This window comes from Primulina eburnea, chromosome 5 (genome assembly GCF_022965805.1).
Source record: "Primulina eburnea isolate SZY01 chromosome 5, ASM2296580v1, whole genome shotgun sequence".
Classification (NCBI taxonomy): domain Eukaryota; kingdom Viridiplantae; phylum Streptophyta; class Magnoliopsida; order Lamiales; family Gesneriaceae; genus Primulina; species Primulina eburnea.
Genome location: NC_133105.1, coordinates 2,765,485 through 2,780,362, shown reverse-complemented (window position 1 = coordinate 2,780,362; position 14,878 = coordinate 2,765,485). Strand labels below are relative to the sequence as shown.

At 36.0% G+C, this 14,878-nt stretch overlaps 3 protein-coding genes across 7 annotated transcripts; all 3 read left to right on the top strand.

The window, feature by feature from the left end:
* The first annotated feature begins 11 nt into the window (after positions 1–11).
* Positions 12–3,965, top strand: LOC140832284 (palmitoyl-acyl carrier protein thioesterase, chloroplastic-like). Of its 4 annotated transcripts, none has more exons than XM_073196198.1 (7): positions 12–268; positions 1,029–1,670; positions 1,787–1,920; positions 2,014–2,127; positions 2,432–2,603; positions 2,707–2,775; positions 3,434–3,965. In XM_073196198.1, the coding sequence occupies exons 2-7, from the start codon at positions 1,155–1,157 to the stop codon at positions 3,674–3,676; spliced, it is 1,248 nt and encodes a 415-aa protein (XP_073052299.1). In that variant the 5' UTR covers positions 12–268; positions 1,029–1,154; the 3' UTR covers positions 3,677–3,965. The 4 variants fall into 4 exon arrangements, with proteins under 4 accessions (XP_073052299.1, XP_073052300.1, XP_073052298.1 ...); XM_073196199.1 differs by having other exon boundaries at positions 978–1,670; XM_073196197.1 differs by having other exon boundaries at positions 12–296.
* A 521-nt stretch (positions 3,966–4,486) lies between these two features.
* On the top strand, positions 4,487–9,492 carry LOC140832285 (protein arginine N-methyltransferase PRMT10-like). Of its 2 annotated transcripts, none has more exons than XM_073196201.1 (7): positions 4,487–4,750; positions 5,881–6,073; positions 6,185–6,290; positions 7,696–7,885; positions 8,161–8,346; positions 8,425–8,508; positions 9,100–9,492. In XM_073196201.1, exons 1-7 carry the CDS (start codon positions 4,583–4,585, stop codon positions 9,271–9,273), a joined length of 1,101 nt encoding a protein of 366 aa, XP_073052302.1. In that variant the 5' UTR covers positions 4,487–4,582; the 3' UTR covers positions 9,274–9,492. The 2 variants fall into 2 exon arrangements, with proteins under 2 accessions (XP_073052302.1, XP_073052303.1); XM_073196202.1 differs by having other exon boundaries at positions 4,627–4,750; positions 5,859–6,073.
* A 1,388-nt stretch (positions 9,493–10,880) lies between these two features.
* On the top strand, positions 10,881–14,852 carry LOC140832283 (uncharacterized). The gene is made up of 6 exons (XM_073196196.1): positions 10,881–11,262; positions 11,427–11,591; positions 12,607–12,835; positions 13,251–13,427; positions 13,979–14,247; positions 14,496–14,852. The coding sequence occupies exons 1-6, from the start codon at positions 11,020–11,022 to the stop codon at positions 14,670–14,672; spliced, it is 1,260 nt and encodes a 419-aa protein (XP_073052297.1). The 5' UTR covers positions 10,881–11,019; the 3' UTR covers positions 14,673–14,852.
* The last annotated feature ends 26 nt before the right edge of the window (positions 14,853–14,878 follow it).

Genomic DNA, 14,878 nt, shown 5'->3' with positions numbered 1-14,878 from the left:
GGTTAGCAACTCGAGCACTTCTCCGTTGCTATTAAAGAGGAAATGCCCACCACTCACTGATCACCTGTCCCTTCCCCTCTATCTTTTCGTTGGAGAATTTGCCAGCCTTTTTCCAATAAACCTCGAGAAAATAGAAACTTCCGGGAAACATTTTTTAATTGGAAGATTCTGTCCGAGAAAAAAATCCAAGGGGAGGAGGGGCAGACCATCCACGGTTGCAAGCCCTAGAAGGAAATCGACTTTCAAGGGTTTTGCCGATCAGATTATGGTGATTTCTCTTTCCTGATTTCATCTATGTACGTTCGATTCACCTGTTTTTTTCTCTCATTTTTTTTCTACATTGGGATGGTGGGTTCTTTTGGCCATTTTTTTATTGAATGTTCTGCAATTTTTAGATTTACATTTGGAAAATGGCGGGATTAAATTGAGGAGGAATACTATTTGTCTGTCTGTTTATTTGAATCTGGGGGTAACTACAGCGGTCTTGTTTTGTTTTTGAATCACCAGATCTGCCTTTGTATCGTCTTGGCTTTGTCCCTTTTAAGGCGTCTAGAGGAATTTTTTGGCTATCGTGTTGTTTGATGACTGAATCCGAATTTGGTGTTCTAAATTTATGGGTCTCATTTTGTTTTGGCACAAGAGTGTTTTTTTTTGTCCGTCTTTGAGCTTCGAAGGATAGTGCATTTAAAACTTCTCGTGAAGAAGTTTCATGCCGGTAAATTTCAAATTTCTGACCATGAGCATCGTCTATATTTATGTGAATTGCTTGAAATTATCTCTCCGTGAGGTTGAAAATCATGTTTTACCTTTTTTTTCTTTGGCCTTTTCTCATTGCCTTTCCTTTATTGTTATTCTGTACGTTTTCAGCCGGAGATTTGCATGGCAAATATCCACATTTATTCCTGTCCCTTAATTCTTGGTGTACAGTCTTGCTTAAGCCTTTCGGGTTACTATAAATAACAAATTATTATTATCAGTCTATAGGTAATGTCTATAGATTCTTATTGTAAATCTCAATGGATAAGCAGAGTTGATAGATCACCTTTGGACTAATTTCCGGGGTAACCTCGTGGGTAGCAATTTACCGTTGATTCTCGAATCTACCATCCTGTCATAGGCCATAGCTTACCCTGAAAAATTCTACTAACGCTACCATGGTGACGACTGCTGCAACGTCTGCAATTTTCGCAGTAGCTTCTCCGGCTTCAGATTCTTTTGGAAAAGCAACAGGAAAGAATGAAGGAAACATTCCTTCAAGTATTGATGCATTTGGGAATGGTGTTAAGTCAAAATCCACATCTTCAGGACGTTTACAGATGAAGGCCAACGCACAAGCCAATCCCAGGGTTAATGGGACAAGGGTTGGAGTAATGGATGGTCGTAAGATTGAAGACGAGGTGATCTCATCCCCTCCTCCAAGGACTTTTATCAACCAATTACCTGATTGGAGCATGCTCCTTGCTGCCATCACAACAATATTTCTGGCAGCAGAGAAGCAATGGATGATGCTTGATTGGAAACCGAAACGTTTAGATGTGATTGATGATCCCTTTGGTTTAGGGAGCATCATGCAGAATGGTTTGATATTTCGTCAAAACTTCAGTATCAGATCATATGAAATAGGCGCTGATCGAACTGTCTCTGTGGAGACGTTGATGAATCATTTGCAGGTACAAGAGGATTTCTTTATTGAGATGCATTTACGTGTCTGTTAATTTTTTTGTTAGTCGGGAATCACTGAAAACTGAAAGTCTCCTGTTTGACAAACTCTGAACTTTTTCTATAGGAAACAGCTCTTAATCATGTAAAGACTGCAGGACTGCTCAATGATGGCTTTGGTTCAACTCCTGAGATGTCCAAAAGAAATTTAATTTGGGTGGTTGCTAAAATGCAGGTTCTCGTGGATCGCTATCCTACTTGGTAAGTTACTACTGACAAAAACCTTGAGTTTGCTATCACGTGGTGGATAGACTCGAAACACATTGTGTAGTAAGTTATATGTTTATCTTGCAGGGGTGATGTTATTCAGGTAGATACTTGGGTAGCTGCTTCTGGGAAGAATGGCATGCGCCGAGACTGGCTTATACGTGATCGCAACACTGGAGATGTTTTAACAAGAGCTTCCAGGTTTAGATTTGCTAGATTACTTAAGAACTTATCCCTTCATTCAGACAGATTTTCTATTGATCTTTTGATGTTTTTTGTTCCTTTGTATTTTGTCAATGCTGTATACTTTACTATTGAATAAAATATAAAAAGTTTACCAAATAACTATTTTAACTTGCGTATGTGGTGATGACTGGAAAATGACTATCATACTTCAAAGCTTTAATCATGTTCTGAAGTAATGGAAATAAAGGTTGATTTTTGTCCAACCAGGTATTCGAGTTTAATTAACTGAAATATTTGTCATTTTGTTGCATGTCATCAGTCAATGGGTGATGATGAATAAAGAGACCAGGAGATTAGCGAAAATTCCGGATGAGGTTCGGGATGAAATAGGTGGCTATTTTGTGGATTCTCCTCCCGTGGTGGACCAGGAAACTAGGAAACTACCAAAACTTGATGATACAACTGCAGATTATATCCATACTGGTTTAACTGTAAGCAGTGGTTATTTTGTTTTCAAAAACTATTTGGTGTACAAGTATCACCACAGTTTCCCTTCTCTTTTACCTTCCTTTAAAACCTATCACTTGTGTGCAGCCAAGATGGACTGATTTAGATGTGAACCAACACGTGAATAATGTCAAATACGTTGGCTGGATTCTTGAGGTGAACATTTTCTTTCCCTCCTTTGTTACTCCGACTTATGCTTTACTCATTTTGTTGCTTTGAATACAAGAAAGTACACTTTTATCACAAACAAGTTGCAGCCTGTTCCTTTTTCCCTCCCCCCCCCTTCCAATTTTAGTGCATTTTGACAAGTTTTTTCTTTGATTTGGAAAATGTTTGAATTATCCTCAAACTTTATTGTGTTTCTAGTGGAAGATTGTATCTGCAATTAAGTGAGCATCATGTGCAATCTCTACGGAGTTCTATCTTTTTGTTTCTCTTTTTCATTTTGTCATTGACTGCACCTTCCCACCAAGCTTTTATCAGCTTCTCAGGTTTTTACTATATATTTTTCTTCTCTCACGGAAACCTGTGGCTTCATACCCATGAACGTGATCAGTGTGGAATAATGCCATAACTTTTCATGTTTTCCGAGAGATTCAGAAAGTGAAGTCCCAAATTTAGAAGTAAATTAACTAAATTAAAATTGGAGATGAAGAAAGCATTAAGAGTCCCAGGAATATGTTAAAATGACGCATCTCCCATAATGCCATCAAATAAATGCACAGCGTATCATCCAACTTTGAATGGTCCATCGTGTTCTTTTGTGACTTGCTTCAACTTAATTGCATTCGTTAAATGTCTTTTTCCATTGTAGAGTGCACCATTGCCTGTCGTGGAGACTCATGAGCTTGCTGGTATAACTCTAGAGTACCGGAGGGAATGCACAAGGGACAGTGTGCTGGAGTCTCTCTGTTCTGTACTGGATAAGGGCATTGGTGATCTGGCAAATTCTGGTTTTGTTGAGTGCCAGCATTTGCTGCGGTTAGAGGGTGGTGGTGAAGTCATCAAGGGAAGGACTGAGTGGAGGCCTAAACACGCTGACAGAATCGGAGCATGAGTCAGCACCCAACGAGTGTTTAGTGACTTGTCTTTGTTGTTGGTTTTCTCGTAAAATATAACTCCTTCGTTCTTTGTTGGTCATTAATCATCCTCCTGTGAATCCTATCCGAGTATTATAGTTTCCTAAGTTTGGGTTTTTTTCCCTTCATGCAAAAAAATTCACAAGTCACTGTAAATTATGTCTTTCTATATCTCTTAGCTTGGCTTCGTGTTATTTAAGTTTTTTCTGGTTGTGTTGGATTGATTATTCTTTGTTGTTTCGAACGAAAGTTGATTTTGAGGAACTAGAGATGCGTCTCAGTACACACAATATTCCACCATTTCTTTTCTTGGTTTGGACATTTATATTGGCTGTATGGGTATTATGAGCTTGTGTATATATGATGCTGTAACCTTGGTTTTCTGCTCCGTTGAACCACCAGTATTCATTCGGCTGTCTTCAGTCGGCTCAACCTTCGATTTTCTTGAATTTTAACCTTATCTTAGTTGCGGGGAGTTTGGAGTTTACGTTAAAATTAATATTTATATTTTTTCTTAATGTGGAATAAAAATGAATTTATAAAGGGTAAAAACCAGAATTTACTGCATAATTATATTGTTGCTAGCAAAGGGAAAATAAATCTGTTTGTATTTAGCCATTTTCTTGATCCTGATATGGATTGTAAATTCGATGGAATGCTTATTAGTTTTATTTTATTTTATTTTTTCATTAATTTGAGTGACGAAATTACCCTTGCATCTCAAAGTCTAACAATGTACGGAACCTACATCTTGATTTGTAAAAATCTAAACTTGGCGAGCTTCCACGCGCATATAAATGACTCACTCGTCAGAACGCTTTCCTTTGCCCTAACATTCCACCTCCAAAAACTGCCTTCGTTTGAAAGGCAAGTGCCGCGGAACGATGGGTAGCACTAGCGAACCCGCCGCCGTAGACAAGGGTGTTGATTTCGCTAACTATTTTTGTACCTACGGCTTTCTCTACCACCAGAAGGAGATGCTCTGTGACCGAGTTCGAATGGATGCTTACTTCAACGCCGTCTTCCAGAACAAGCACCATTTCTTTGAGAAGGTAGCTTTCATAGCGTATTACTTTGTTTTTCCTGGTTATAAATGACGCTTGGTGATTTGCTAGTTTGAGGATATATTTGAGCTGTCGCTGTTTATTAGCATGTGTTTTATTCTTGTATGGGAGGTATGTTTTGGATTTGAGAATGTCGCGGCTTAATTTTTGCTTTGTTTAGTGTTCTATGCCTTTCTCAAATCTCTTGATCGTACGTTTGTTCGTTTCCCGTTCATGTTGTATTTTTCTATAGTTTCCCGGTTTAACTGTCTACCAGACTCAGAGGGTGTTTGATAGAGGTAATAAGCTCAAAAAAAAAAAGGTTTCTACGATGTTTTAGAGCTTATACGTTTTCATAATTTGTTTCGTAAAAAAAGCTGAAAATTACTTATAAGTCATCAAAATAAATTTTTTGACAGCTTACAAACAACTTATCTCAACTTTTTTCGAAAAGATCATATTTTAATATTTTACTTCTCTAAAATATCTTTATATATCTTCTTAGATATCTACTTTATTTTTGCTTTTTAAATCTTCCTGTTTATCGAATTTGAATTTGTTCTATCTTTTAATTAAGATATAAACAACAAAATTGTTAAAGTTTTATTGAGTAAATTACTAACTACAATTTTTTAATCTAAAATTTTACTTGCACACATTTAAAAAAATATTAAGTAATTTTTTTCCCAAAGAACATCAATTTTTCTAAGTATAAATGTAAAATTGTTTTTTTAATATTACAATTATAAAACTATTTTCATATATATATATATATACAAATATTTATATTAACTCATAATATTATACTCTTTTTGATAATTTTGACAATAAAAAGATCTTATAGTAGCAAAAATATTAGCATCTTTAAGTTGTTTAAAATAAGTTCATCCAATCACTTTAACAATTTATTTTTAAAATTAGACCTCATGTAAGAGCTTATAAGTTATTTTAAATAAATTTAGCCAAACACCGTCTTAGAGAGAGAATTCAGGTTTGCAATTTTGCATCTTGCATGCTAGAAAGATGTGCAAAATTAAAGCAAATAATTTGAATCAGAAAAAAATAAAATATTGAAGAATTTAGAATGGGCTGTTATTTTACCTCTTACGTTTGATAGAGTTGGTTTGAACATGGCGTAGACTATTCTAGATGTTGGCGCGGGGAGTGGTATTCTAGCTATATGGTCTGCACAGGCGGGGGCAAAGAAAGTTTATGCTGTGGAAGCCACCAAGATGGCAGAGCATGCACGTCAACTGGTTGAAGCAAACAATCTTCACAGTGTTGTTGAAGTGATTGAGGGATCAATTGAAGATGTTAATCTTCCAGAAAAAGGTTAGGTCGTAGTCTTCTGTTTTTTTCTCCATGTTGTTTTGTTGCAGTATCTAAATCCCTCTCTCAGTTTTTTGATAATTGTACATTGCATCTGACATTTCCTTTGGTCAGTTGATGTTATTATTTCAGAATGGATGGGATACTTTCTTCTGCGGGAATCAATGTTTGACTCTGTAATTTGTGCTCGGGATCGCTGGTTAAAGCCAAATGGAGTTATGTGAGTTCTTCTGCTAATTTATATTTACTAGTTTCTACTGTACCTGTCAGCATTCAATGTTTCTATCTCTTTAGTTTGTTTAAAATTTTACAACATTTAACCGTAGCCTTGAATTGTTTATCTTACATGCAATAGATGAATGTGTTTGTCCTACAAATGCATTGGAATGACACTAGGTAATCATAACCTTCAGAATATATCCTTGCATTCTATTCATTTTCTTCTCCAAATAAAGTTTCATCAACATTGCAGCAGAATTCTGGTATTATATTTCAAGTAGCCTGCGTGTCTGGTGTTGTTGTGTCATACCTATTGAAAGTAAAATATGGAGTTCAGATGGTGACCGTATATAGTTTGCATGCTGTTTGGTTATAGTAGCATTTAAGTGTAACCACTGATTAGTTTTGGTTCACTCTCAAAAATGCCTGGTCTAAAGAATGTGTTCTGTACGGACTCGTGTGAAAGGATTGCTGCCAGTCGTGTTTTTGTGAGAAATTGTAGAAGAGTGATTTGGCAAGTTGAAAGCATATGAGAGAACATTTGGGCCAAGCTAAATTTTGAAGTGAGTGAGAAAGGTTAAATGACATAGAACATGTTGAGTGCGAAAATTGGAGAAAAGCAATCATGGATAACTGGACCTGCTAAAAGAAGGAAATTTTGATAAAAGAAAGTGATAAAGAAGTGAGAAACAATTAAAGAAAAAATATAGCGGATGGTCTCAGTCAAATAGTGGAGGGAGAGTCTAATTTATTGATGTTCAATCACTTACAACAGCAAGGATGATTGTATCGGGGTTACCACAACAGAAATATAAATGAGTCCTGACCATATACCTAGGATGCAAACATTATTGTATAGCTTTTTTCCCTTTTATTTTTGTTGATTTCTTGCTCTCAAAAGTTTATGTATTTTGACATCTTTCACTACTGCTGCTTCTTCACTCCTTTTATAAAGCTTTCAAACATCTTTTCTTTCATTTTTATGATCTTGTTATGTTGCTACCAACCCCCATTACTACTCCTGGTCTTGGGTCTTGGCTTAGAGAATAAATCTGCTGCCTGAGGGAAATATAGGGCCCTGTTCTAGATGCCCGAGAAGAGTGAGGTCGGTACAATGGTTCATTCTGTAGTCAATCTAATAACATCGTTGAGATATAGAGACATTATATGGTATCAAAGGCCTTTTAAAGTTAAACAGTTTGTTATATAAGCTTGTTGGCTATCAATGCATCATATTTTTCTTCTCATTTGTTACCAAATAGAGCAGGCGTGCGAGGTAAATTTCCTTAGGCATGACCAAGGGAAAGAATGTCGACTGCATCACTTTCTGTCTTGATGAACAATATGGATTTGACGTGTGATATGTTGTTGGTTATTCGACGACTTATCACACTTCCATTTTGCAGGTATCCAAGTCATGCTCGAATGTGGATGGCACCTCTCAGTTCTGGTTTAGTAGACCAGAAAATGAAAGATTATGAAGGGTCCATGGATGATTGGTATTGCTTTATTAACGAGGCTAAAAATTATTACGGTGTTGATATGAGTGTTTTGACAAAGCCATATACTGAAGAACAAAGAAAATACTATTTGGAGGTTGGTGCAACTAGTCTTTCTAAACATAGCTTATTCTTCTCTTTACCGCATTTGTTTCTTGCCGCTCATAAGATCTAGAAAAGTGTTGGGGTGGGGTGGGGGGTGCAATCTGGAGTTCTAATGTTACGTGTTGCAGCTTCCTCCTTTAGGGTTTCAATTTTTTCGTGCGATACTATAATTGTTTCCTTTTTTCGAATTTTTTTGTTGGTGATTTTAGTGATTATGACTGTAAAAGGTCTGTTCCTCCATCTAAACAAACATTCATGCTTCTGTAGACATCGATTTGGAAAAATCTTCATCCAAATCATATTATCGGAACAACTGTGGTTATTAAGGAGATCGATTGCCTGAATGCCACTGTAAATGATATACGAACTGTTCATGCAAGCTTTTCGTCATCCATCACAACAGAGAATTCGAGATTATGTGGTTTTGCCGGATGGTTTGATGTCCATTTCCGGGTGAGTTTCACATTTCTGATGTTAAACATTCAGAAGATATCTTAAATTTTGCTTTCTTAACTTTAATGATCGGTCTAGGGTAGCAACACAAATCCAGCTCAACAGGAAATTGAGTTGACAACTGCCCCAAATGAAGATTTTGGTACACATTGGGGCCAGCAGGTTGGTAGCATCCATACTTATTCTTTCCTTCATGCAAATGTGATGTTCTGTTGTCAATAGGAGGGCAAGCTTAAGCACATTAAAATATAGCTGGATTACAGGCTTGTAGGTGATTGTGGGTTCGATTTTCCTTAAATAGATTCTCATTCTTTTAATTCTTGAAACAAAAGAGGGTCAACAAATCTAACATTCACGACAGTTAATTGTGCGTGAAATACCAAAAAGCTAGGCTTATTCTGAGGCCAAGCTGTTGAGGCTGCATATGCATCTATAACTGATGATTCTATTTTGTTTTGATATAAAAAAAATAAATTTCTTTATTACTCATATCCCAAGTTGCATTGGTGCACTTCAGATTTGTATCTACTGTTTCACCTGATAGTTTTCATGAGTAAAGCAAATTAAGTTACTGTTTATGGCTTCATTTGGTGGGTAATTTCAAGAGCCATGAAAAATACTAGAAAGTTTAATAACGTGTTCTAGTCGTTGATACATAGAAGTCTCAGCAGATGTTTCCTTTTTTACTCCCTCTCTCGCCTAACTCTGTCCATTTCTTGAAGAATTATTCGGTCACTTTTTGTATTTCTTCAGGTGTTCCTTCTACACCCTCCTCCACGTGTTCAACAAGGGGATGATTTGGTAGTTCAATTTTCAATGTCTCGGTCCAAAGAGAATCATCGATTGATGGAAATTGACCTGTCCTATGAGATGAAACAATCAGGCAAATTGCTTCCACTTGTCCAAAACAAAATTTTCATTGAATGAGTTTGGTTCTCCACATTCTTACAGATGCAACATAATCTTATTTTTTATGTTATCATTTCACTAGAGGCGAACTGTTGTGAGTTTATTGCCATGTTTGTTGTGAAATACAGTTTTCTCTATGCTTTTTGGATAGTATTCTAGGTGATATCTGAATACGGTGTTCTGTAACTGTAATGCTTTTAGTTCTAAAAGAATATGTTTAGTTACGTTCTTGGATTAGCAGTCTCCATTTTGTTTTTTAAATGGTAAAAATATGTTCAAACTTTGTATGGTGTAGCATGCTGTACTATGTGGTCATTAATTATAGAGGGCACAAGTGTGGTAAAGAATATTTGGCTCGAAAACTCGAAACTTTTCTGTTTCCTGTTGATGTAATATCATTTTCTACAGGAGCGTATATGACATTCGATTAATGCATATTTACCATGTGACTTTTAGTAGAATACACGGGACTCCATTGGTTGTGCTCCAAATATAACAGAAGATTTGCTTTCATCAGAGCTTTTTTATTGAACTGTTGCATCTATGGGACATATTTTCTATGTTGGTATTCTATTTTTTTTGAGTATTCTGCGCACGCTTAGTACACTAAATGTTATCTAATGTAACCAGTAGATGAATATATGAATGATCATTATCATTCTATTGATGCAGATACCAATTGTACAGTGTTTAAGGTAAATCTTCGGTATCTAGCTGAAAACGTAATAGGCGTACGAGTGAGCAAATGGATTACAAGTTTCACCATGAATTGGAGCAGATATGTGCACTCCGAATTGACTTGAAAAGCTCAGTAACTAAGTTTGAATTAAAAAAAACGAGTCCAACTAAAAACGATTTGTTTTTACAACCTCTAAACCTTCTAAAAAAACATTCCATATTTCGATCAGTATTAAGACAAAAACTTGTGTGAGACGGTCTCACGGGTCGTATTTGTGAGACGGATATCTTATTTGGCTCACCCATGAAAAAGTATTACTCTTTATGTTAAGAGTATTACTTTTTATTTTGAATATGAGTAGGGTCGATCCGTCTCACGGATTATGACCCGTGAGACGGTCTCACACGAGACTAACTCCAGTATTAATCAATTTGATAAGATTTGTTCACATATTCAAGACAAATAAATTTCAAAGAAGAAGTATACATATAAGCTAGAGGGGGCAACTTTGAACTTATATATTTACTGTATAATCCATCTCTGTTCCAAGTTATGTTTACCGATCTCACAAAATTACGATGAATGTGAAGTTAATTGAGAAAAGGCGACATAAATAGGCCTGTGCTAATCGATATTGTCTATAAAAATACGACAATACGAGCTAGTTTTTATGTGATATTTATTGTATTTGATAATAAATGTAAAAATTATAATATGCTAAAAGTCTCAAAACCTTGTGTGAGACGGTCTTATGGATCGTATTTGTGAGACGTATCTCTTTATTTGATTCATATACGAAAAAATATTACTTTTTATGCTAAGAGTATTACTTTTTATTGTGAATATCGATAGGCTTGATCCGTCTCACATATTAAAATCCGTGAAACGATCTCACATGAAACCCATCATATCAAACGATAGCGGAGAAAAATGATTTGTTGAGAGAAATTGCAGAATAATCCACAAGCTTGATGATGCATAAATAATAGGGAAAGAATTACTATAAAATATATATAAAAATTAAAGAACGAGCAAAATCACGAAAAGAGTCCGAAATCCCAAAAATCAAACAAAGTGCAGCAGATATGGATTCCAGCAGCAACCCTTCGCTCCTGCAAGCTCTCACATCCAGAGGCTGGTGTTTTCGCGATCCCGAACGAATCGAAGGGCTGATAAGCGCTCAGTTCTCAGGTAGCGGTTTTTGCACCGTCGATTCAATAGAATCGGAACTCCTCAACATGGACTTGCGATCGATTGGCGGGAAATCTCTACCCGAAGCTTCTGATCTTTGTAAAGCTTCTAATATTCGAGGACCAATGGTCCTTCAGGTACATTGTAGATGATTTTGATTCAAAGATAAATGTGGTTTGATGCTAATTCATATTAAATGTGGGATGTTTTTTGGTTTGCGATAAGGATTATTAAATCCAGGAATATTTTTATGAATACGTACTCTTATCGTCTATTGACTGAACTACTGTGTGCTGAGAAGGTGTCCTCATGTAGAGATATAACCCGGAGTTCTATAGGCGAAACTTCTGGAAATTCAGGCAATCGGCTACTTCTATTGAAGCTGACGGATGGGCATTCTGAAGCTAATGCTGTAGAGTTATCTCATGTTCCATCACTTCGTGAAGATGTTATCCCTGGGACTAAGGTGTTCACTTAAAACGTTCTAAGATCTAGTAGTTTCACATTCTTTGCAAAATCTTCAATATTTTATCCACCTTTCGATTTAATCAATCCCCAGACCCTACTTTTTCTGGTTTCGGGAATGATAGATACGAGGAAAGTTAACAAGAATCTCAAATGTTACTGTTTTATGGTCTAACATGTGTATTCCGATGCACATAACCAAATAACCCAGGATGAGAGTTATAAGAGATTGGGAATTGGAATGAATTTAATTTATTTATAAATTGTATACTATTGCAATAAGTGTGTGCATTCTTTTGAAAGACTTTACCATAATATGATGGATGACTCAAGTGGCAACGGCTTAAGGCATGCTGCCGTTATTTGCAATTTTGACATTTTTCTGTTATGAAAGAATGTCTGTTGGCTTAGCTTTTTCAAAGACTTTAGAACGGAATAATTATATAATTTTACATAAATAAATGCACGAGTGAATGGAAGTACAAAGCCAAGAATCCTAGTCCACAAGAGATATTAACGTCGAATATTTTTCTATACTCCCCTACAAGCTCAGTTAGTTTGAAGAAATATTGAGCTTCTCATAGATTGCTTGAAACATATAAGAATACCAGAAACCTGAACTGGAGTTGCCATTGGCTTTTCGCCATCTATAGTTTTTGCTTCAAACTCTTTTTTTGTGATACTTATATAAAATTTTGCTTCTGTGTTGAGCTAAAAACTGCTGTTAAAAGAACTGGCGTACCGCTTTTAGAACTTCAAATTTAATGCTATTTATGAAGCTGACATCTGGAACTGCATTGTGGTTTATGCTTCTGAAGTGCGAGAGGTGTACAAATACACACTACTAATTATATCTCAATTCATGTACGCAAACACGTGAATAATGAAAGTTATTTGAAATTTAATTTTAGCACTACTTCCTGAGATCTGACTTGACGATTGATAGTATGATTGTTAACAGAGAAATAAGATTCCAAATTTGTGATGTATATTTTCTTCTTTGCTTGAGTTGCCAGGTCCAACTGCTCAACAAAGCTAATGTACGTAGCGGTATTGTGTGTTTGAACAGTAAGGTAATCATAATATTGGGGGGTGTTGTTCAGTCACTACTTGAAGAATCACAAATGAAACGCAAGTATTTGGTCAACTCTCATCACACTGTAAAGCTCTCTCGTGAAAATGCATCAAGTTGTCCTCCACCATTTGAAAAACTCCAAATTCAAGCCCCTAAGCAAGGAATCACAGGTATGTTATGCTTTACTTATCTATTTTATGAACTTTATGATGCAGACCATAAGTAAAAAAACATTCAAACCTATTTTTCGCATAGATATAAGAACAAATCGAAAAGATTTGATATGGTAATTTGATGTGACTAGGTATGGTATTGTATGTATTTTGGTTTGTCTTTTCTCAATTTAAAAAGTCTATGCAATGGCTATCTTATTTTTGACATGGTATACCTCGATTAATGGTTTATTGATTCTCTTTCAATATTTTGACATATAAAGCATTTTTGTTTCGTTGTTTCTGAAAACATGAATTCCTACAATTTATTGTTAGGTCGCAGATGGTGACAGAACTAGAGTCCATGAGGACAAAGTGGTACTTGAATAATAAAGCATTTTTAATAACTATAACAGGTCCTCCTAAATCACAGGTTTTTCTGGATCATCCTCGAGTGAGAAGGGCCAGAGACTGGCTGGGAAAGATGGACACTCCAATTCGATTCAGACGAGCAATGACCTGAATTTGGATCGTGTAACTGATGTAAACCTGCTTCTTAACGTTGACAAAGAGGAGGAGAAGCCAACATGCTCCCTAACACGGCCAAAAGGTGCATTGAGTACAGCTGAGTTACAAACTAATTGTTTAAGCCTACCAACTCTTCAGGACTTTCTCATGCGACAAGTTATATATCTCAAAAAGTTTTTATTTTGCGTACGCTCAGAAGCGCATGCTTGGTGGCAAGAATATCAAGGTCATTTATGTCGTACCAAGTCTGCAACAGTAATAACATTTTTTTACAACAATGGGGAGGGGGTTTGACGGTACCAGGGTTTGAACCTTGACATTGTATTTGACAATGTCATCTCGACTCATTTAGGCGTGAATCTTGATGATGAAAATATGAGAAGAGGTCCCTTTTAAGTAAAAGAATGATGAAAATGCATCTTCTTAATTTATATCCAGAATAAATTTCCAAGATTTTTTAGTCACTAAATCTAGATCAGTGCTAACTACAATTGTCATGTACAACTTATTTACTTGTACAACTTCACCCAAGATGTGCCAATTTTATCTTTTGTTTTTCTTCACTGATGCAAGGTTTGATTCAACATTGATATTTGCTGTTTGGTATGTTTAACATATCTGAATTTGTCACAGTGACTGCGTCTGTACCTGTTCAAAATCAAGTAGCCGCCCAAAAACTTCTCCAGAAATCAACTCAGCCTAACCATAACAGTCGTAATTCCAAAAGTCTGAGATATAGGGGAAAGGGAAAACAGGAAGAATCAGCTTTCCTCACTCTAGATGAATGGGAGAGGAGGAAAACTGGAAATGATCTTCGGACAACAAATGAATGTCGTGGTATCGATCAAGATGAAGACCTTGCAAGACAGCTTCAACAGCAATTAGATCTTGAAGATATTCAAGTAACCATTTTCTTCTCAACGATGTGCTCCTTTAATGGCTCTTTTCTGATGACAATTTACCTAATTTTTTAGGATTACTATAGTAGTACCATTATCATCGCACTAGTGCTAATGGTTCCAATTTATCATATTTGGGAGGAAGTACATATTTGCAAAGTAGAGTTTATTTCTTTTGTGTTCTTAAGTTTGTGTAGCCTCTTAGTTGTGTGATTAAAGTGGTGACACAATTCTTGTTTCGATCTATGTAGGAACAAAGTAGTTCTTATATGGTGGATGCAGAGAATATAAAGATGAGTATGTTCAACTTCGAAAGAGACGACCCCAGAGCTGTTGGTAGAGATGAATTTCGAGGAAGAGGGAGAGGAAGAGGTAGAGGAAGAGGAAGGGGACGAGGAAGCAGAGGTAGGGGTATAATTCTGCAGTAATATACATGCTAGTCTTTCCATCATTATTCTCTTTTCCCGGTGCTTTATCTTTGCATTAATTTTTATTAAAGAAATTTGAAATGGTTATTTCCTTCTGATGGTTCTTTATTTATGCCTTGGCAAAAACGTTCTTCGTGTTTTCTATTCAATATAGCATCGCAGAATTTTGGCGAGACTTTATGCTTTTTAATGGCGAAATTTATATT